Source organism: Eurypyga helias, unplaced genomic scaffold (genome assembly GCF_000690775.1).
Source record: "Eurypyga helias isolate BGI_N326 unplaced genomic scaffold, ASM69077v1 scaffold10087, whole genome shotgun sequence".
NCBI classification, from domain to species: domain Eukaryota; kingdom Metazoa; phylum Chordata; class Aves; order Eurypygiformes; family Eurypygidae; genus Eurypyga; species Eurypyga helias.
The window spans coordinates 24,436-46,957 of NW_010262291.1; the positions used below are offsets into that span (position 1 = coordinate 24,436).

The window sequence follows — 22,522 nt, forward strand, 5'->3', positions numbered from 1 at the left end:
GGGGGGACTAATCCAAAACTCATCTTTTGAAGATACTTTATCTAAGACACTATTATTCATAAAATGGATGATACTAACTTCTTCTGTCAGTTTCTCCCTGAGGGACTTCTCACTCTGTTACAAACAAAAATACTTCTAACATTTGAAAAAAACAGGAAATTATAAAACCAAGTAAGTTGCCAGGGAAGCCTGACTACTCCAGTTTCTGAAACTAATTTAGATTTTTTTGAAGATACTTTATCTAAGACACTATTATTCATAAAATGGATGATACTAACTTCTTCTGTCAGTTTCTCCCTGAGGGACTTCTCACTCTGTTACAAACAAAAATACTTCTAACATTTGAAAAAAACAGGAAATTATAAAACCAAGTAAGTTGCCAGGGAAGCCTGACTACTCCAGTTTCTGAAACTAATTTAGATTTTATTATTTTGATCTCATGGATTCTTTTCAGAAACGCAAGACCCAGGCCACAAAACATGCAATTTTTTATTTGAGAAACTCTAATGCCAACTATAATTGACAGTGATTACACTCAAATCATGGTCAGTCTGAAGCCGTAATTCCTGGTATGGAACATGTACAAGTCTACATTTTCAAACAGGGAATGGAGAAGAGAAGGGGCATATGACCAAGGCAAAACACATGCAAAGAATGTGATGGGAAGGGACAAAGGAAGCACTAACAAAACAAATACTCTGTTGATCTACCTCCAATGAGGCAGAAGTCAAATTCTATCTCCATTTGGTATGAAGTCATATCCAAGATCTTGCAGAAGGACACTATGAGACCGCAGTGTGCTAAGCTGGCTAACTAAATCAGCAGGGTATTATTCATTTTTTTAATTGTTACATGTTCTGCCAGTTTAATCAGATACCAGCCACAGCAAGTGCAAGGGAAGAGACCAGAGGAGACAACCCCTTTTAGTACTGAGTTAGATCAGCTCAGTCACCTTGTAAAAATCTTTTTGGAAAGACCCAAAAAACTGATGTCAACTCCAGACTATCCATGCATAACGTGCATGCACAATCCATCTGACACAGAGACATTCCTGAATATAAGAGAGGTCTGTATTCCTCTCGTGGGGTAGGCAGCGTACCACTCCTTCCAGATTTCTCATTCTAGTTGAGCACCTAAGGTATTTTAAGCCCATCTTCACAACAAGAGCTTAGGTCCAATTAAACTACAGATATACTGCTTTTCTAACCCCAACTAGGTGTGTGTCTTAACAGAAAAACAGAAGACAGAGGCACCAAAGCTAAGATTTGATACATTTGATCCTAACTGCAGTTTTCCTCCTCACCTGTCTGTTCTTATAAGGTGTTACTACTAAAAACAACAAAAAAACCTCCAATAGTCAGCTGTGTGCTCCTGTTGCTGGTGAGATGCTACACGAAATTTGCCTGCAGGAGCAGAGAGCATTAAAAAAATGCTCTTAAAACAGCTATTTTCCCCTTCTGCTTTCCTAGTTTCCTAGCTAAATTGGTAGCTGAAGAAAGATTCATGCACCAGCTGCGCGCAATTTTTTTTTTCAGAAGATGCTTCAGCCAGATTTCTTTCTTTATTTTACCTAGAACTATTTTTCTTTTCTTTAAAGCTAGAACACTAACTCGTGGTATAAGCTAAGCAGTAGCCTGTGACATTAATTCTACAGTAACCCAGCAAGGCAGGAAGGGGCAGTCTCAACCCGGTTCCAAGCAGAAACCCTTCTAACATGGCACATACACAGATATCTCACCAAGATGACCTCAGAGAGGGACATGATTTTCGTCCCTTGAACAGGCTTCTCAGCTGTGCTGGGCAAACGGATCATCTACCAGCAAACCCTCAATAAAGCTGCAAGCAGCTAAGATTTACTCTGTGTCAAACATTAACACAAAAAATCACTTGGCAACGAATGGCTGACAGTAGCAGGGGCCACAGGGGGTGTTGCTTTGAATTACAAAAGCATTTACCCCCAGCGCAAGATTTACAGTGAAGCTTTCTCTGCTCAAGAAAGGCTTTTCATGTCAGCAGCCAGCCCTGTGTTAATGATGGTTTTAAAAGCCTGCCTCTTACCTCTGTGATTTTCTTCCTTGCATGGGATAAGAAAATTCAACCTCCAGTGCAGTATCCATGGTGGGGCTCCTAGTTTACTACTTGTGCAGGGAAAAGTCCTGGCACTCACCAGACTGCACAGTCCCTGCTGTGCTGAACAGGGCAGGAAGGGAGCCACGGCCAGGCAGGGAGCCGAGCGGTGTTCATCTCCACTGGAAAGCAGAATCTATGGCTGGTAGCTCTGTGACAACCTCTTTTTAATTCCTTCTATTCCTTCCCTTTGTTAATCTAGGATGACTAAAAAGCCTCAGACAGAGTCGCATACCTCAGCCATTACTTCAGGGTCAATCCAAATTCTAACTTCATCATCGTTCTGCTTCGTTTATTACATTTTCCTCTTTCTTTTTGATGAATGCTATTTTCTTCACTCCTTATTAAAATACCTTAGTTCCTCAAAAGAAAGGTAAATAACCCCTATTATATCCCGTCATTACATTCTTCCTATCCACTGGTGACAGCAAAACAAAAGTCAGTAGCTGTCTAAAAAGTTCTTTCTGATTGGAGGAGAACACTAACCATTTCAACTCAGGAGGTTAAGGACCATCAGTGCCTTGTTAGTACAAGCATTTTGTGGAAAGGAAATTCCTTCAGAATGCACAACTTCAGGATAATTTCTTTTCCAATCAAGGTCAGCAACAGAAGTAATATCTACTTACATCTAACCTCCTGGATAACCAAAGCCAATAATCATTTCACAGAAAAGGTAGAGATGATCTCTTGAAGATACAGCTTCAGTTAAACAAAGGCAAGTGTGTTACCACATAAAAGAAAGCAAACTGTTAAGATACATTCACACTATTCTACATATCACTATCTTTTCACTTTACAGTGATCCATGAAGAACTTTTACACTACCTACAGTCTTTGTCCAGTTTCAATCCATGCACGAAATAGGAAGTGAATTTCGAAATTCACCGAATTTAGAAAGTTGTTTGGATATTTATTTTTAGGAAGAACTGTCACTATTTCTTTGCACCTTTCAAAAGACAGTGTACAATTGAAAAATATTTTTTTCTATTTATAAAAACTGTAAGTTTGTATCAGATAAATTATTAGTGTTCGAACAAGTACAACCAGTAGAGGCATAAGATTTGGCAATACTTAAAGAAACAGCAGCTGCACCCTCTGAATAGAATAAAATCATAGAATGACATATTAGTCTGGACCAAAACCATAGACTGGTTTAGGTGAACGGAGAGGTGGCTGTGTACATGCTCTTAAGAAGCATTGGTTTACACTTAGAAGAGTATTCTCTACATATTACAATGCCCTAATAATTGTCAGCTTTCCCCAAAACAAAAAAATGTGCTACTATGCCTCAAAGGCTCTGCACTATACATACCTTTCTCTCTCTTTATTCCCCCTCCCCAAAAGCAAAGAGGCAAGCTTTGCAAAATTATCTGAACAAACTTTTTGGGTTATTTCAGATTAAAAAAGAAAGTACCTCAAAGTCTAGAACCCCTCAAAACCCAACAATAAAACCAGGAAAACATCAAAAAAACCACCATCTTGTCAGCAGTTATCTCCCTAGTTACAGCAAAAAGCCTATTTGCATGGAGATCCTCCTGCTGTTTGGAATCTACACAATCATACATGTAATCCTGCTAGGAGGAAAAGGCAATCTGTCTGGGGCTATTGCTTGTTGAAGGGCAGCTTAAACAAGGTTTTGTAAGTTTTACAGATAGTTAGGAAAATAACTAAATGTGAAAACACTCTCTTAAATATCAGTAGTATCTCCTGTTATTTGGCTGATTGCTTCTGTTTGTTAGGGTTTTTTTACACTGGTTAGTGGATTTTGTGTCCAGCCTCTCAGAAAAAGCCCCTTCCTCATTTAACAGTCCAGAAATGGAAGTGTAATGAGAAAGAACATTCTGTTTTCACCTCTCCAATCAGAATGTCAATCCACATTCTTGAGTTTCCACATAATAAAGACTTTTATTTATATAAAAGCAATGAGATGCAAAACAACTTTACAACTCCTACAAAAGTGAAGTATAAGCAAAAATATCAATTATGACTTGTACTCATAACTTTACAAAAGCATGTATCAGTTACACAGACTGCATAACTGCAGTTACAACAACCTCTTGCAAACATATGAAGCCTACTACATGTTGTCGTATTTGCTTTGCCATCAGCACAAAACCATGAGACTCTACCTTTTTCCTAAAGGTATCTTCTAAAGCAACACTAGAATACAGATACCAAGAGAAAAGACAGATGTGTTAAAAATATTATCAGTGTATTTCAAAATTATTAGAAAGACACATTATTTACTGTGTTATTCCTTGGCCCCTACTGCTCTAACTACATTGCTGTTTATAAACTGAAAAAGTTTTTAAGTCTTAATTCAAACAGGTGATTTACTGTACTGGATTGTACTGTATAGGCCGCATTTGCAGAATCCAAATTACTGAGCCATCTGCACCACAACTGCTTTCCAGGCTTTGTCTTTGTCAAAATCCTTTAAGGTATTATTGGGAACCTAAAAGTAAACAAATTTCAGACAAATGGAAACATGAAACAATGCTTTGGTTAAAAACTGAAGTTCAAGAAAATAAATATCTGAGAAAAGTGAGGGGGATGGAAACATGGACAGTTACAATCTGAGCTATTAAAATATTCTATATTGTAAATTGCATAGTTTGGTCTATTGTATAGTACACATTTATGATATTAAATATAGTAGTGTAAATTTTATAGTACTTGAGACATTTGTGTCAAAGAAACTTGGTCAAATTCCTGTTTTAAACATGTTACTTTGGACATTCTTTCAAGATTTTTGCCAAAACGTGAGTGAAAGCCCTAGCATCTAATCTCTAAATCCAAAGCCAGAAGTTGCTCCCCACAGTGCCACTGAAGCAAGATTTATCTACATACAATGCAGGCAAACCAAGGTCTCACCTAAGAACACAAACTTCTGAGAAGCCAAAGGGACCTACAACTCCACCTGTAAAATTATCCATGTGTTTAAATACTAAAAGGTAAGAAATTGTGTTGCTCTTCTGGACAAAGTGCTCCTTTTAGCATTTAATTCACACCTAATTTCTCAGTGACTCACAAACTAGGCATATTTATGTAAATATTCCCTGGAAGAGATCTGTTTAGCCATGCCACAACCTATGCTCCACCACGTGACTTGTGGCTGCGGGAATGCTGTGGTTCATCTTTCATACAGAACGTAACTCCTGGGGCACAGACTCAGAAAATAAGGAACTCACACCGAATGCCCTCAGCAGCCTGGTGGGACATAAATCCAGAGTTTCCACTTGCCATTACCAGCTGCATAATGACTGAATTTCAGTGCCTGCTCCCAGTGCTTTCTATCCCATGCTGTTTCAATGTAGAACCTCTTCCCACAGCAGGGACTGAATCCAGCACTTTCTAGCGCTGGGCCACACAGTAATCATCCAGCTAATGTGAGTTAGTCTCTCCTAGTCTTTAAGGATACAGAGCTTTGTACAGCAGAGGTGATGGAAGTGTAAGGGCTACACCGCTGTGCTAGGAGATGGATGTAGCTAACCTACGCAGGCTGAAGAAAGCTGGGTTCCTCCAATCCCTGAATATTTCACTCTAGCCAGGAATATGAAAAGCAGGAACAGTAATACTGGCACCACCTTGCCCTGAAAAAAATAAGTGCCAAATCTGTATCTGAAAGGACAGCTTGAACATTGTAAGTACAGGAGGGAAATGGAGGGAAATATCAATCCTGATCTTTATCACCAACTCTGGTAATGTAGTTAGGATGCGGAGAGACTTGGGATTCCAGGCACCCTCCTCTGCGCACTACTTCATACTGTCAAGCACAGGCAGCCACGCACTCAGCTTGCCTATCATTGCTCCTGTGCTCCAGGTTCTTAATTCCTCCCATTCGCAGTTTAGGGAACTTATGAGAACTCATCTTAGTAAATTCACTCCCTCCAGCAGGCCTGGGAAAGGTACAACTGTATTGAATAATGTCATTTCATGGCCCAAAACTTCTGCTTGCACTGAAAGGGTTAAATCCATTCCTGTCTTAATAGATGGCGCTCTCATTATCAGAACATGGTCACCCAAGGCCCATCATCTTTTCTATAACTCTGTTATGACATATAAATAGCAATTATGGATGTGCAACCTGTGCAGTAAGACAATGAGGAAGCTTGTCTGTAATTGTGAGGCAATACTCAAGTAAGAACAAAAGGGGGCTTTAACCTCCTGTTGTTCTCTTAACAGGACTTCTCACTAATTTACAGGTATTGAGTCTGTCATGCCCCAGTTATCAGTTAACCAGCAAAATATTGTATCTTGATAATAAAGTTCAACAGTACATTAACATCTGTGCAGTTTTACAGAGCAGCTTTGAACTGTGATCTGAATTAAGTAACATGAAACATTACAAAAAAATCTTAACCAAAACAAATTAAAAAAAACCCACAGATTTTTAAGTTTTATAATGGGTACAGGTACATACCTCTGTTGTTCTGTATTCCTGTTTTTTAACCTGCGATGCTGTCCATGACGAATCATTTAGTTTCATTTTTGTCTTGTAATTTACACACTGTATTACAGTCCCAATGGTAAGGCATGCCTGAATTAGCAGCATCAACATCAGAAGCAACAGGAGTACATCATAAGACTGCTGAAAATAGAGGCATTAAATATGTTGTTAACCACTTGAATAAAATATTTTCTGCCTTTCCCAGCCCATGAGATTTGTACATAATTTCATTTTTTAACTCAAACTATAATTCATAGTTTATTTCAGCATGAAGCATCAGTTAAAATTGGAGTGCCTGAGTTTGCTCAAAATAGAGCAGATTGATAATGTTTAACACAGTGTTCATTTTCCAAAAGGTCTTTTCCTCTAGAAACAGAATTGAGGACACCATCTCCCTAAAATACTGAGCCTCACTGCTGGCTCTCACCTGAGCAACGTCATAGCTATGCCTGGGCCTGGCCGTGGGCCTGGGCCTGGGCCTGGCCGGCTCTGACCTTGCCCTGCTGACTTGAATTCCTGGCTGACCTTGGATCTAGCTTGCTACTATGGACTTGCCTGGCAATCACTGAACTATTGGCTGAGCCTAGTTACCATGGTCAAATCTGCTTTGCCTTTCTTTCTCTGGGTACTGTAGGACCACACCCCTTGCCAAAAAGGTCACTGTCCTCGACTGCCTTGCTGTCACCTTCTACTCCACTGCTCACCCTCCTTTGCAGAGCAGCCCACTCTTGCTGCACCCAGACACAGAGAAGCACAAGAACGTAAGAAATGGTCTGCAGGGTCACACCAACTGCCTAGACAGACTGGTCTTCTGTCTCCAACGTGTGCGACAGGAGAAGCTACTCCAAGAGAATGTGTGAGCTGTGGCCACTTCTTGGGGTCCAACACCACACTGTGATCCTCCAGTATCAGAACAGGGTCACATACTCAAAAAGCTGTTTTTCCAGTACCTAAGATCTCAGTTGAATAAACATTTTCCCTCTCTTCTTCTAAAATTACAAGACTACTTATGGACACTATTTTAATCCCCATAAACAGTTCTTTGAACAACATCACAGATTGCTAAACATTTTGATGGTACAGCCCTAGAAAGCTCTTCACAATGCACTGGCAACACGTCATATTGAAATGCTTTAATATTTGCAAACTTTTTTTCTTCTCTGCCCCAATCTAGGCTTTGAACAAATTCAGGTGTAAGCTCACACTCCCAACATGCCACCTGTTGGTAGATATCCTAAGAAGTAGCAAAATGTATTCTTCAAGTCAACGTAGAATCTTTAATTTATATACTTCAAATTTATAAAACCCTCAAGGAGGCCAGCACATGACATACTATTTTTACTGATTCTTTACAATAATGTCCTTTTTTTTTAACTGGAATTCCAAGGTGGCAACAGATTTAACACACTTGAAATTATATCATTAGTCAAATAAGAGTTTTTGAATAACTTCTGTAACATTTTATTCAATCTTTATCATGCAGTACCTTCTTACACTTCCTAATTCATTCTTGTGTTGGCACTGTAATAGGCAGATGTTAATTTTTCAGTTGCATAAAAATTACATACTTTAACAGCAGGTGGGTAACTTTTAAAGATGTCAACAACTTGCATGATACTGAAGGATAAGTATGCAGAAGCGGTGAACAACAACGGGGAGGTAACACTGCTAATGGCAATCAGGACCTCAACCTAAAAAATAACATAGTAAATGTTAAGTAAGGATAAAAATAAGTTAACACTGGTTTGTGACGTATACCTCCTTGAAGCAAGCACAACACAAGTGAGTAAAAGTGTAAAAGATTACACATAAGAATCAAATATTAACAGCCATCCACACTGCATGGAGATACAGAAGCAAGCCCTGAATAAATTCAGATTCCTAGCCAAAACCTTGCTGTTCTTCAATTACTTTTTCCATTTAATATGAATTATGCGGTTTTGTTTGATTTTAAAAGTGGCTTTCATATGCAAACAGAGGAAACAATACCCAAGTTAGAGAATGTGTTGGGTTTGTATGGCAGGGTTTTGGTAGTGGGAGGAGGGCTACAGGGATGGCTCCTATGAGAAGTTGCTAGCAGCTTCCCTGACTCCAAGCTGGACCCGCCTCTGGCTATAGCTGTGCCAGTCAGAAGCAGTGGTAGCTCCCCTGTGATAATACTAAGGGTGGTGACGTGTATGGATAGATGAACAAATAAACAAGCAAACAAACCTACAGCAGAGAGAGGAGTGGGATGAGAGAGACAGCCAGGCAGACACCAAAAGTCAGTGCGGAAAGCAGGGAGGAGGTGGGCTGGAGCAGATATTCTCCTGCAGCCCATGGTGAGAGGGCAGGCTGTACCCTGCAGTCACGGAGGGTCATGAGGGAGCAGAGACCCCCCTGCAGCCCAGGGAGGACCCCATGCCAGAACAGACGGCTGTGCCCAAACAGCCCCTGACTCTGTGGTAAGTCTGTGCTGAAGACGACTGCTCCTGAAGGATGACATGCCCACAGAAGGGACCCACGCCAGAACAGTTAAAGGAGAAAACTGCAGGCCGTGGGAAGGACCCATGCCAGGGAGGTTCGTGAAGGACTGCCTCCCATGGGAGGGACCCCACACTGGAGCAGGGGCAGAGTGTGAGGAGTTCTCAGCCTGAGGAGGAAGGAGCAGCAGAGACAAAGTGGGATGAACTGACTGCAACACCCATTCCCTGTCCCCCTGTGCCGCTCTGAAGGAGGAGGTAGAGAAATTGTGAGCAAAGCTGAGCCTGAGAAGGAAAGGGTGGGGGTAAGGTTTCTAAGACTTGGTTTTGTCTCTCACTGCCCTACTCTGATTTGATCGGTAACTAATTAAATTGATTTTTTGTCTCCAAGTTGAGTCTATTTTGCCTGTGACCATAATTGGTGAGTGATCAATCTCTGTCCTTCTCCTGACACAGGAGTTTTTCCTTGTATTTTCTTCTCCCCATCCCACTGGGTTGGGGAATGAGTGAGCAGCTGCATGGCACTTTGTTGCCAGCTAGGCCTAAACCACGACAAAGAGCAAGTATAGAAGTATCATTTATTCTTCAGTTTGTATGAAATAATGAGAATTAACAGCAGATACTGCAGACTTACAACCTAAAATAACTAGGAAAATAAATTTGAGTGCTTTGAGGCAAATTTATTGCAATACAATAGCAGCCGAGTTTTCATTCAAATACCATCCTACGGGATCAAATTGCAACTTCAGTTGTGGTCATGCATCATTACTGACTTAAATATGGCTGCATGACTATAACTTAGACCAGATGTTTTAAGGAGGCTTAACTCCACATCTGGGATAGTCAAGGAATAACTGCACTCTACGGAGTATTCTCAGTCCTTGTTACTAGTCATGCAGATGGGCAATTTCTTTCAAATAAGTTCTAGGTCTGCTGCACACCTAATCTTCTTTCAGAAACCACATCTCGTAATGGAAGGAGAACAGAATATATTCCTGTCAGATTTTGCCCAAGTAACTAAAAACAAGTGAGCAAATATGAATATTGCTCACTATCACAGGCAGGCTTACTTAGCATTCTTCCACTCTAATGTCAAAATCCAAGAATCTTACACACTTACCAGACATTTACTTGGATATTCAGCAGCTACGTGACTTGCAATAGCACTTGGAAAGCACTACACAAGAAAGCATAACAAAAGAAATATTTACCTACTTGAAAATTACACAAATAACAGTTGAGTGACAGTGATTCCCACCAGATCACATCCTAAAGTTCCTCAAAAGGTAAAACTGTATAGACTTATTATGACAGTATTAGGAATCAAATAGTCAAATTGAGATAAAACCAATCTTCATTTAACTTGCATTTAATGAGAATCGTATAAAAACGTACACATACTGAAATAAAATTATCCTCAAAACTTGACACTCCTGCATAAAAACCTAACAAACCCTACTGAACTCCGTGAATTCTGAGTGCTAAAAAATTTGTTGATGTTTGATCTTTTCGCACTTCGTGCTGAGGAATTTTCCAGACACAGGAGCCATATATATATCTAATGTTCACTATCTTCTTTTTCAACTGGTTCAATCCGTGGCAAGCAGGGTAGCACAGCATCCTTTATGAATTCACTGCTCCCAGGTACAGGCTGCTGCTGGTGACAAGGGTTACCAATCACAGTCTCAGGCTTTTAAGGCAGTTAAGGCTGACAGGCTAAAGATGATGTTCTAAGGATTCCACCATGCTGAAACTAAAGTCAAGTTTTTATTTTTGCAGCCTGAAATATTGTAAAACCTAGGACTTGTCTGACAAAACACTTCTAATAACCTTATTTTATTACTCATTTCCATTTACTGAACTGCGGGCTGAAAATGTATCAGAACATTTTATAAGAACCAAATTACTGTAAATAAAAATAGAACACACATATTGCATAAATATAGTAAGTATATTGAAGCACTAATTTACTTGCTAAGCTGCAACTGCCAATTAGTATTAGGGCCAAGTAAATATTCCAGTAGGGAGGGGAAAAAGGAAAAAAAAAAAACCAAACACCAAAGACATCGTTTTTGAAAGAGTACCTTCACTTTGCACTACTTACAGCAACTAAGATCCAAAAGAACGTTACTGAAAGATATGGACCCGAGACTAGAACATCCATATTCAAAGCAATTATTCCACCAAATACTGATGAAATTCCAATAATCACCTCAATTACCTAAAACAAAGAAGGCACACAAATTATTACCAGTGCATTTGAACACCAAATTTCCTATTTGTATATAGAAAGGAACTCACTGGAGGGGGGGGGGAAAGCATCCATGCTATTAGCTACATATGGAGTCAATTTTTTTCAGAACTAAAATATGGCAAAACTGCAGCCAGCTTAACAGAAAACAAGATCAGCTTCAATATAAAAATTTATGCTTTCATTTATTAGCTCCACTGAACAACACAGTTTACACCATTTATCCTTAAATCATTACGCAGTCTCCTTCCTATTATACATGGCAGTTATCATTTATCTTGCAATACTCTAAAAGGAAGCATTTCAAGATATTTCTCATTTCTGCCTTTATTCTTTCAGCTCTTACCTACACTGATCTCTTCCTGACTTTAAAGCTTAGTACTTAAAAAGATGAAAAAACAAGTTGATTTCATGAAAGAAAACAATGCTTTTCTTACTGAGTATGACTTCAGAATTCGAGTAGGAAAGCTGACATTGCTCAAAACAACAGTACTGTCATATGCAGTATTCTGGAGGGGAAGAAAAAATCGTGATCAAAAAAAATACCAAAGCAACACATTTCTTTCCAATATACTGTACAACACGGTGGCATGAAGTGTCTGGTTGGCCCATCGCAGCTGACAATGACACACCACCGTGTTCACCAGTGTCAGACCACATTAATCACATTACAAACAAATGAAGTAGTCCCAGATTAGCTGTTATACAACCACTGGTCAACAATGAAATACGGTCATCTTGTCTCCCCTTTCCACCTTCAAAATACACACTTTCTTCCTCAGCCTTCAGATTTTACTGAGGGGGATGGACAGTACCTGAAGCAGGACAGTACAGCACACAACTATCTAGTGAGCAGTACCTCCACTGCAACACAAAATGGCACAGCACATTCACCTCACTAAAAGAAATACTGTTGGAGAAAAATAAGGGTGGCATTTGGGAGAGCACTCGTGACTGAAGAAAATTTTATCTATAGCCCCAAATCCTGAACCTGATATTCATTTTCCAGATACCACCAAATTGGCATATGTGAGAAATACTTTCTCCACCTCAGGCTTCAAAAGGCATCACGGGCATACATACAAGTCACAGTATCCTAATGTTTCATACGTAGTTTTGTTCTACAAAACAGAAGTAAATCATTTGCCATGCCTGTTAGATCTTTATATATATATATATACACATATATATATCTCTATCTTATATTCATAAGATATTCAAAGAGCCCAGTGCTGTGAAATTGCAAGAGATCATTTTGCAGAGGACCCACTGCATTCGTAAAGACAGAGGAGCCTGTTACTCTTTAGTAGTTTTACTTATTGTTCAAATCTAGTTTTACCATGTAATATGAAACAATATACTGGAGTCACCGGTAACTTGTCAACATATGTAATACAGGAAAAATATAGTATTTTTAAAACACCAGAAAAAAAAGAGACATTTTTAATCCTTAAAGGTACTTACTTTCTTTCTTGCACAGCAGTCTTCAGTAGACCTGGCTGAAATGATCACAGTAGTTGCCATGAAGATTTCCAGCAGAATAAGGAGAATCAAGTTGAAATTTATCTGTCAGTAAAATCCCAGATATAAATGAGTTACATCTTCCATATTAAAAATAAAGGAGGTGGCTGGATCTTGCTGTCCGTCTGTTTTCTGTGACATTTAGACCTATATACTGATTAAATACTTTAACTGTTTTCTTGATTCTTGATGAATTTCGAGGATGACACTTGGCCATCTACACAATCTACACTCAATGCCTGATCTAAATTTCCTTTATCAGAATATTCTGCCTGAAGATTTTATCAATGCCTTCCAGAAGAGCCTTTAATGACAACGGGGGTGATTGCTGGGTACGTCTGCATTTTGCAGGACCTCCCACGTGAAACCAGAACACTGCAGCAAATCATGGAAGATACACAGGAACAGACTAGCCCAGGGACTAGGGCTAGGGGATGGGCACAGAAAGGAGGGCCACAGGCTCCCAACACCTATGCTGCAATCCAAATGCAATACAACGTCTAATGCTGAATGAAAACACACTCCAAAGAATGGGGCCAAGAATCCTAGCTCTGTGCTCTGCCTAGTACTAACAGAGCATTGGTAAACACTCCTTGTGGTTTCACAACTCTTGCAGGTCTAACAGATCACATTACTGTGTAAAAATATGGATTCTGCCATTCCTCCTTCCATTGCTCATCTTCAAGAGATTAGCAAGTCAATGTAATACTTAATATTTCGCTTCGGTTCCTTATCATCTCATAAGAGGTAGGTATCTACTCTACATGGGCTGAATCATTTTCCTGAGGCATGTAATGCAGGCAGAGTGGATACCCCTCTCTTTTCATACAATGGTTTGGGTTGGAAGGGATCCTAGAGATCATCTAGTCCCACCCCCCCTGCCATGGGCGGGGACCCCTTCCACTAGACCAGGTTGCTCAGAGCCTCATCCAGTCTGGCCTTGAACACTGCCAGGGATGGGGCATCCACAGCTTCTCTGGGCAACCTGTTCCAGTGCCTCACCACCCTCTCCGGGAAGAACTTCTTCTTGATATCTAATCTAAACCTCCCCACTTTCAATTTAAACCCGTTACCCCTTGTCCTGTCACTACAGGCCCTTGCAAAAAGTCCCCCACCCCCACCCCAAGCTTCCTTGTAGCCCTTTCAGGTACTGGAAGATGCTATAAAGGTCTCCCTGGTAGGGAGGGGGTTTTGTATTTTATACAAAATATAAAGTGTGGGGGTTAAATGTGAACTGTTAGAATTGGATAAATTTATCCTTTTTATGAGTCTTACAAGCAGTAAACTATTGGCAGTGATTTCACATCAGACCTAGTATTATTTTCTTGTGCAGTTTCCCATGTGGAGGGAAAATAAATAAGATGGTGAAAGAACAGTCGAAGAGATGGCATTCTGTATTTCCTTTGTACCACATGGGTTATGGAAAACAGCCGGCAGTGAACTGCCCAACTGTGAGACTGTCTCACTGAAATAGTATCCTTCAAAGAGGACAGCAAGTCAGCACACCACGAATAACTCTTAAGGCAGAAAGGTTCAAAAAAGCTTCAGAGACAGCTCTGCACACAGTTATCCTGACTTATCTTTATTTAGTGATCAATGACATAGTATGGATATGCAATAGACAAGTGAAAAGAATTAAAACCACATAACCAAGAATGTTGTGTGGGTATTATTGTAGATAACTAATACTGAGCAAAAAGAGAATTAGCCTTGTGATAAATTTAATGTTTGTCACTTTTACAATCTAATGTCATCTCTGTTTTCAAACAGTCTGATCTGCTTTGAAAATACAAAAGCTGTTAATAGAGAATGCAAATTTCTATGCAATCCAAAAACTACTCACTTCAAAAGTATGCAACTAAAGTTAAGCTCTCACACACAGGGCCAGCTCAGAGCTTCTCAGAAGCTTAAGCAAAATTAACTTTGTCACATTTAGGTTGACAACAAAAATAACTATTTATTGTGGTGGCAAAAGGAGTCCCTTGGGCCCACCTTTACTGGGCAAACACAGCCCTCCCCTGTCCCAACAGCGCTGTGATCCTGCCTACCAGGGAAGGGAATGCAAAGGGACTGGCAGGTTCCAGTCACACTTATTTGCTGTTTTCTCTCAGAATGCTTGGACTGGTTTCTAATATTTGATGAACTGTGTACCACAAAAGGAAGGGAAAAGGGAAAATGCAGTATCCTGGTGTCTGGTATATAATTCATTCAGGCCCAACAGCCTCAGACACTTGAGGTGGTAAACGCGCGAGGGAACTGTTAGACTAGCAGAAAGCTAGCAAATAATTCTCTGGCTTAAACTGTCCTGAGATACACACAGAACCCAGGGGCCGTGACACTGTCCCACCAAACACAGGGCAAAATCACCCACATGTAAAGCCAGTACTGTTTGAATCCAAGTGATCTGACTGTCCAGAGTGCTAGATCTGCACAGCTCTAATTGACTGCAGTACTCCATCTCTCTGAAGACTGGGCCAGCTGCACAGAAATGTGAAGCTATACTTAATTACCTGATTTAAAAGGCAGTTTTGCAAGTATTGGCCTAATATACGGCACTTTCTAAGGGGATGTAAACACAATTAATTTAAAAGTTCAACATCTGTGAAACCTGGCACTAACCAGAAGTTATTAAAATAGCATAGATAGCTCCAACGCAAACTCTAGTCTCTTTACTATCTTTCTATTATAGAAATCTTTTGTTACTAACACTAATTCAGCTCTGCTACATTACTATAGGGAACCATTACTGCTGCCGAGCTCTTGGTATCACAACAGCTGATATGATAGTGGGAGCAGAACCAAACAGCACGAGAGCAGTGATTAACCTTCATACAAAAAGTATGACGTAGTTGTATTGAGTACTGCTATTCTGGGACGGTCTATTATGAATATTCATCAATGGCAACGATCATACCTATCACTATGGTACCTACTCATACATGTAATATTCTTGTGTAGTATAGAGGTCTCAGAACATTTTACCATAGGGGAAAAAAACCTAAAACCATCTTAGAGTTCTATTGTTTGGCTCAGACTACTAAAATACAAATGTTAAAAGGCTGTCACTCAAATCCAGTGAACTCTTCCCAGCAGGAAATATGTGTGCTTTGAAAGATGTAACTGCTGCATTCTCTTTGTTGATGATGTGTAAGAAAAATGTTCCACACAAGTCTCTTTCCTGGTGGCCTCACAAGCAAAACTATCCATTAAAGAAGATCCAGGAAAGGATTATACATAATCTGATGATGAAATGTCCGTGACGTAGCACTCCTTGGACACCTCCTCATTTAAGTACAACTCAACCCTAAGAATTGACTAATGTACAGATGAGCTACTAATTTGCTTTCAATCTTCTCTTCTGACCCTGCTCTTTCAAAAAAAACCCAAACAAACACATACCACAACAGCCAAAAGAAAAAAAAAAAACAAAAACACACACCACAAAACTTGCTACAGTCAACAGAAAAATAGAATCAGTTGATCACATTTCAAGATCTAATTCATGTTTTGAACTCTGAATACAAGAAGACAGGAAAGTCATTTCCATATTAATCTCCTCTAAGTTAGCTGTACCATGTATCTTTTAGCTACATGAATTTCCAACTCCGATGCAAATTTTCCAGTCTTGTCTTACTGAGAAAAGTAAAGTTATTGATAGATGATCACTCCTCACAGATGAAGTAGGGATACCAGAGTGCTGACAACAGTGTAATTACATGTGATCTCCATCCACCTCAGGCCCCTTTTTCTTTAACAAAGATAAACGTAGCATTAATTAGTAATTGTTTTAGTAACTTACATTTATTGCTGATGGATTGAGGACAAGTTTGCATCCAAACCAAATTAAACATGTTGTTGTAACAGCAAATGTTGAGACAAACAGAATTTGAAAATTGGGTATCTGAAAAACAGTTTTAGAATGGGTTTCTCTCTCGTTCTAACCATAGGGAAAAAAAAAATACAATTGCCAATACAATTCTTATACTTACCACATTAATTTTATTCCTTGCTATAGCAAAGCTCACAACTGCTGAAGGAATACACTGGGAAAATTAAAAGAGAAGACTAGTGTGATATTCTGCACAATTTTATATAACTTTATATATATTTTATTTGGTGTTAGACAAACAGAAGATCAGAAAGCCTGTCACACTTGTGTGAGCTCATTAATTACAATCAGTATCTGAGGATTACGAGAGGTTTAAACATGCCTTCCATATCCCTCAGTTTTGACTAGCTAACCAGCACAATGTGATGAGTAAATTAAAGTCTTTCATGAAGCATTTCATGCCATTGTTAGTTTAAGCTAACTCTAGAAGGCCCTAGATCCCTAAGCAGGAAAATTAAAATACTGCTGCTCCCAAATTGGGCCTCCACATTCTGTTAAACAAAGTCATGGTTGTGTAAGCTAAAATTTGGCCAGTCTTAAGACAGTTCTGAAGAACTTTGTAAAAACTGATGTCTTGAGTCAAATTACACTTTAAGAACTGTGCCTGGGATCTCCACTACGTTCACTTGGAACTCTGCTTAAGGGCAGATCTAAGTGGATAAGTCATGCAGAAGCGAAAGGTTTCACAAAGTAATTTCTGTATCCCTTAGCGGCTCACCACCATAATAGATAAGGTACCATTACAGATCCAACTCAATTTTACACAAATACATAATTTACAACACACTAAGAAGCAAACTAAGAATATCCTCAACAAAAATTATTAAAAATGTTTCCATGTTAAATAATGAACCGTGTAACAAATGCTGCATTTCTGTACAAATTATTTTTCACATCTGAGCACTGATGGCTTAACAATGTCACTACTAGATTAATACAGACATTTAAAATTCTTGTAGCACTTCCTTAACACCTAAATGACCTATATTTAACATAAGAAAAACATCCATTTATGTCCTGAATACCCTGGAGCCTCTAGAACATTACACGACTATGTTTAGGCAACTGAATCCTACTACTAGTCAAGATGGCCAAGTCCAGAGAGCAATTCAGCTGATGCTAAGCTAGGCACTCAGCAGTCAGTTGGCAAAACAGCTCTCCAGGCTCCTCCAACAGTGCTGACTCCATTATCTGCAGTTGGAGCCGTAACACCTCACTCACATACAGACACTTAAAATGTGCACATCTTGACGCACAACAAGCCACTCAAACCCAATGTGATAACCTTCTGCACCTACCAGATCTTTGGGAATTCTCAAAAAATACAGAGTTCAAATAGACATGATTTGGGGCAGAAAAAGAGACATCTTAGTAACTAACACTAACGTTGCAGAGAAGAACACAACAGTGACAATATTGACTTCAAAAACTGCTTCAGCTTTATTCTAACACCTCTAGCAGAAATGTGACAATGCATTCAACAGAGCATCTCCTGGGAGCTGTTTGTTTAACGTAAAGCATTAGTCTTGCACCTTACCTAAAACACATCTGCAAGTCAAGTTGCAAAATAACAATGACAGAACAGAACCCTTTCATGGGCAAAGCAAGTGCATCAGACTCATGCACACAGATCTAAAGTGTAGATTAAGCATACAGAATACAGTATATATGAATCCCTAAAAACATAGTAAAAAAATATTGGACTTTGGAAAACATCAGACATCTTTAATGCATGTTTTACATATAAAATATTAATACTCAAGAGAACTTTTAGTCTGCTTCTGTACCCTGATATTATAGGAAAATACACTGAGAAAGTAATACTTTGAAATACAATCTGAAATACATTCTGATAGCATTTAGCCAGGAAATTACCCAAATACATAACAATGTAAATTTTCTTAAGGTCAAGCACAGAAACACTGTTCACACGGGTAACTACCGCATGCCAGTGGTGAGCTGGTTAACAAAAATGGTAGCACAAACCATTGTCTTTATGACAACTGCTATTCCCTTAACCATGAGATGAAAACCCATTTAATGAACTGTTAAATGGAATTAAATCTTCCATGAAGAAAGTTAGCAGTAAAGACAGAATAAAAGGACAATAAACCCACAACAATTATTAACTAATTTTACTGTCAAACAGCCACAGCAAATAATTAAGAATGCTTACTGAACCTGCTGCACAACGTAAATAATCCATTTCAGATGGAAAAATATTTCCCAGATATAGTGAAAAGCCAGAAGTAATAAGGAGGCAAGTCTGCAAAGCAACAAATAAGATTAAAAAAAAGTTTTATTCATATTACTTTAAAAAGCAACTAGTCAGATAGAAATCTGTAATCCCTTTCAAATTAAGCTACCAATGAGCACTTAATAATGCAGTCTTGTGTGAATAATTTTGAAGCAAAATATCAAAACATGCTGAGTTCTGAAGATGTTTTGCTGGTACCAAGACTTAATAATGAACAATATAATCACATCGGAATCAAGCATTGTACCCTGACTTGGCAAATACCTAATAAAATGCTCAAAGGGTAATTGCAGGGTTCAGTGGTAAAAATGTTTCAGAAACCTCAACTAAGCCTCTACTTTGCATTCTCTGCTTGGCTCCACCGACATGCATTCTGCACATGAGCAGCTGGGCAAATACCAACTAGAACACAGTAACAAAAATACTATTAGGATACACTGATGAAGAATCTTCCACCTATATTCCAGTCTCTCTCCAAACTCTCTTCCCACTTTGGTCCAGTGACACACTCATAAATGTTCAGTTCCTCCAGTTCCCTTGCTAACTATTCCATTTATTTCATAATTATCAGAGTTAAACTCTCAGCAATAAATGATTCGTGCATTCTACTAACACTGTTTCTTTTCCCTTATTGTATCTCCGACTAGGCATTTCCTTGAAAGGGCTGAGGAAGATGAGAGACACAATGGCTCTTTTGGTTTATTTGGGCATTTTTTTCATGTTAGAACATCATGGGGGTCTTTAAATAGTCCGTGTCAAAAAATGACAGAAAATAAGGATAGCATATGTGTGTGTATAAGCACACACACAGAGAATTCTGGCAGGCTGGAAGAACAGTATTTATAGAACACAACTTGAAATTGTGCTTGAAGCATATTGAGCTGTTCCCTGCACAAGAACAGCCCATACTAACAGCCACTTTGATGTCCCTCAAGTAGATGGCTCAGTTTATTACCAAATTTCTTCTCTGGATGCTGTCTTTCAGAAGGGTTGAGAAAGATTAACCACTACAATACTTGGAAGAAAAACCTAATTGGAATTTATTAGATTTATTAATTTATTAATAAAACAGTATTTTGATTTATTCATAAAATTTATGCTTCTTGGTAATATAATTTCAGTAAATGATCATTAAACATTAGTATCACCAGTCATCCACAACTCACTAAAAAGGAAAAATCTAATTAAATCTAATTAAAGACAGTCATCATTTCTGACAATTAAGCTTGAGAAAACTGAATGCAAAGAAAGCCAGCTCTTCTTTTGCTCTCTTTTTATATAACAGTACATCTGAAAGGAAATACAAGTTTTGCAGACTGTCCAAATGGAAAAAATATTCAGCTGTTTCCATGAAAATAAGGCACTACTTTTATTCACTGTGCAAAAATAAGTAATTACCATATTAACAGTGAAACATTTTTAGCTCTTAATAAAAATTGCTCTTCAAAACACACAAGATGACAGAAAACATCAAATTCTAATTGCTATAATGAACTTTAATTAACTTGGACTGGGACATGAAGAAGCATATGATGCACATGCAAGATCAGTGTCCTAGGATACTAGCAGTGACACGAAAATGCAAATCACTCTGATGTTCATGTAAGAAACAGTAGTACATACCTCACTACGTGAAGATTCTACCAAATAACTACATGACTACTGAACCCTGAAAGATGACTGTAGCAATTAAGTACGACATATATTTTCAACGCCAAAATTCTGTCATGACAAGTAAAGTACTTTTAACAGTTAAAAATATGTTAAAAAAATGTGTAGGATCAGGATACTTTACATTCTTTAACAAAAGGCACTGCTTATACAAACATACGGGTTGATATTTATCACTACACCACACTTACTCTGTTTAAGCTGTGTGATCAATGTCAAAGATAAAAACTAACCTTCCTAACCTTCATATAGCATCTTTGACTAGTGCAGAATTATCCAAAGGATACCATTAGTCTATTAGGTTTAACATTCTAAATTCCCCGAGTATGTTCCTTTTGGTACAAATATTTATATTTAATACTATCAGTGATGCAATTGTGAGTCCCCAGATGATGTGAAATGGAACAGATTACTGGGCACTGAGATCTCACATTTTTTAATCTTACATCATTAAGTACTTACTCCCATCAGCAAAGAAAAGATCCATGTTCTGTAACTAAAGCAAGGGTGCAGCCTCTTGGATAGCTGAAGGTCACTGGATTTGATGTCTGCTATATAATTTCCATTCTCTTGTTTTCCCCGCTCCAAAGTTGGCATCCTGTCATAGCTAAATTCTTCTCTGTAACCTTCTTCCCTAGTCATAACACTTCACAAAAGCAATTAAATAATAATAATGGAAATGCAAATGATGAAGACCAGAAATATAATTTAGGTACTTCTCATACTCAGATCAGCACTTAACTAGGTTTTTGTCTATTTAGCATAAAATAAATAAAAGCAGTTTTTAGTAATGAGCTGTATTTACATTTCAAAATAGGCAAGCATTCCAACAACTTACTTGCATGCACTGAGTAAATTATGTCCTACAGCCACAGCTCATAAGAATACAGTCTAAGTACCAACAACATTTAGGTTTGTGTATCTGCAATACCTCAACAGACATTCATTTCAAGATCCAAGAACCATCTTTGGAGGTTTTTAGCTCAAGGGTAACGCTATAAACAAGAGAGTTTATAAAGCTTTTTCTTTTTGTCTTTTTTTTTTTTAAAAAAGTCTAGGACAGAAAATATATTCAAATGTGTTTAAATATTAACTTCCATTTTTTTTAATCAGGTACGTAAAAATCACAGACCTCCCTATGAGTCCAATGAAACACCAAACTTCTAATTTACCCAGTGTAAACCATTTTTCTTGTCCACTTAGCCCTTTTTTGTTCATCTCACTGCTTGCTAACCTGTTCAAATACCTTGAGGAGGATCTTCTATTGCAATTAAATTACCGCAGATTTTTCAACAGTTAAAAATCTTCATGCTTACCTTCAACTGAAAAGTTAACTGTCAGTTTAAACCAGTCTTGAGAACACAGCTGCCCGTACACTTTGTGATATTCTCACCGTTCAGTGAGTCATGCCGTCTTTGAAAAGTTCTCCCTTACACTTTGGCTTTCAACAACATCTATTCAGATATGGAACAAAAGCACAGCAAAAACTTCAGTTAAGCCAGGGAACAGGAAAATGCCTCCTGAATTTTAATTAACAGAACACACTAGAAAATGACTGTACTACATTCTCATAGGACTGCTTCCAAATCAGACCAACAAATTAAAAAAGTTTCAAGTCTCTTTTATTTAAGTACTACCCCCTACTTGGCACCTTAAATAAAACCTTCTTCACAGTTTACCAGTTTTAGTTCTCATAACAGCCAGTGATAACAATATTCAACAACCTAGTTTTTGTTTCAAAAGAGCAAAAGCTACTTACAATGCAGTATTCTCCCACAATTAAAGTACAGATTAAAAAATTCAAGTATTCCCACAAATTGGGAAAATTAGGAAGTTAGAGGTTAGGAAACTATCAAGAATATCATCTGCTCTGTAGAACTCTGCTTTACCTTTC

At 38.5% G+C, this 22,522-nt stretch overlaps 1 protein-coding gene across 1 annotated transcript; it reads right to left on the reverse strand.

The window, feature by feature from the left end:
* Positions 1-4,007: 4,007 nt before the first annotated feature.
* MLC1 (megalencephalic leukoencephalopathy with subcortical cysts 1) lies at positions 4,008-21,992 on the reverse strand. Its single transcript, XM_010155666.1, has 12 exons — positions 21,945-21,992; positions 21,091-21,274; positions 18,877-18,966; positions 16,801-16,854; positions 16,611-16,712; positions 12,755-12,856; positions 11,728-11,799; positions 11,144-11,260; positions 10,160-10,216; positions 8,146-8,268; positions 6,551-6,718; positions 4,008-4,582 (listed from the first exon to the last, which is right to left on the reverse strand). The coding sequence occupies exons 2-12, from the start codon at positions 21,268-21,270 to the stop codon at positions 4,508-4,510; spliced, it is 1,140 nt and encodes a 379-aa protein (XP_010153968.1). The 5' UTR covers positions 21,271-21,274; positions 21,945-21,992; the 3' UTR covers positions 4,008-4,507.
* Positions 21,993-22,522: the final 530 nt, after the last annotated feature.

What these genes read in the sequence shown, in the direction of transcription:
- MLC1 (XM_010155666.1), bottom strand. Translation starts at nt 21,270, where the DNA reads ATGACTAGGGAAGAAGGTTACAGAGAAGAATTTAGCTATGACAGGATG. An exon ending in ACTGCTGTGCAAGAAAGAAA is followed by an intron (nt 11,800 to 12,754) that starts GTAAGTACCTTT and finishes CTTCCCCTCCAG; the next exon opens with AATACTGCATATGACAGTAC. An exon ending in AATATCCAAGTAAATGTCTG is followed by an intron (nt 8,269 to 10,159) that starts GTAAGTGTGTAA and finishes GTTATTTTTTAG; the next exon opens with GTTGAGGTCCTGATTGCCAT.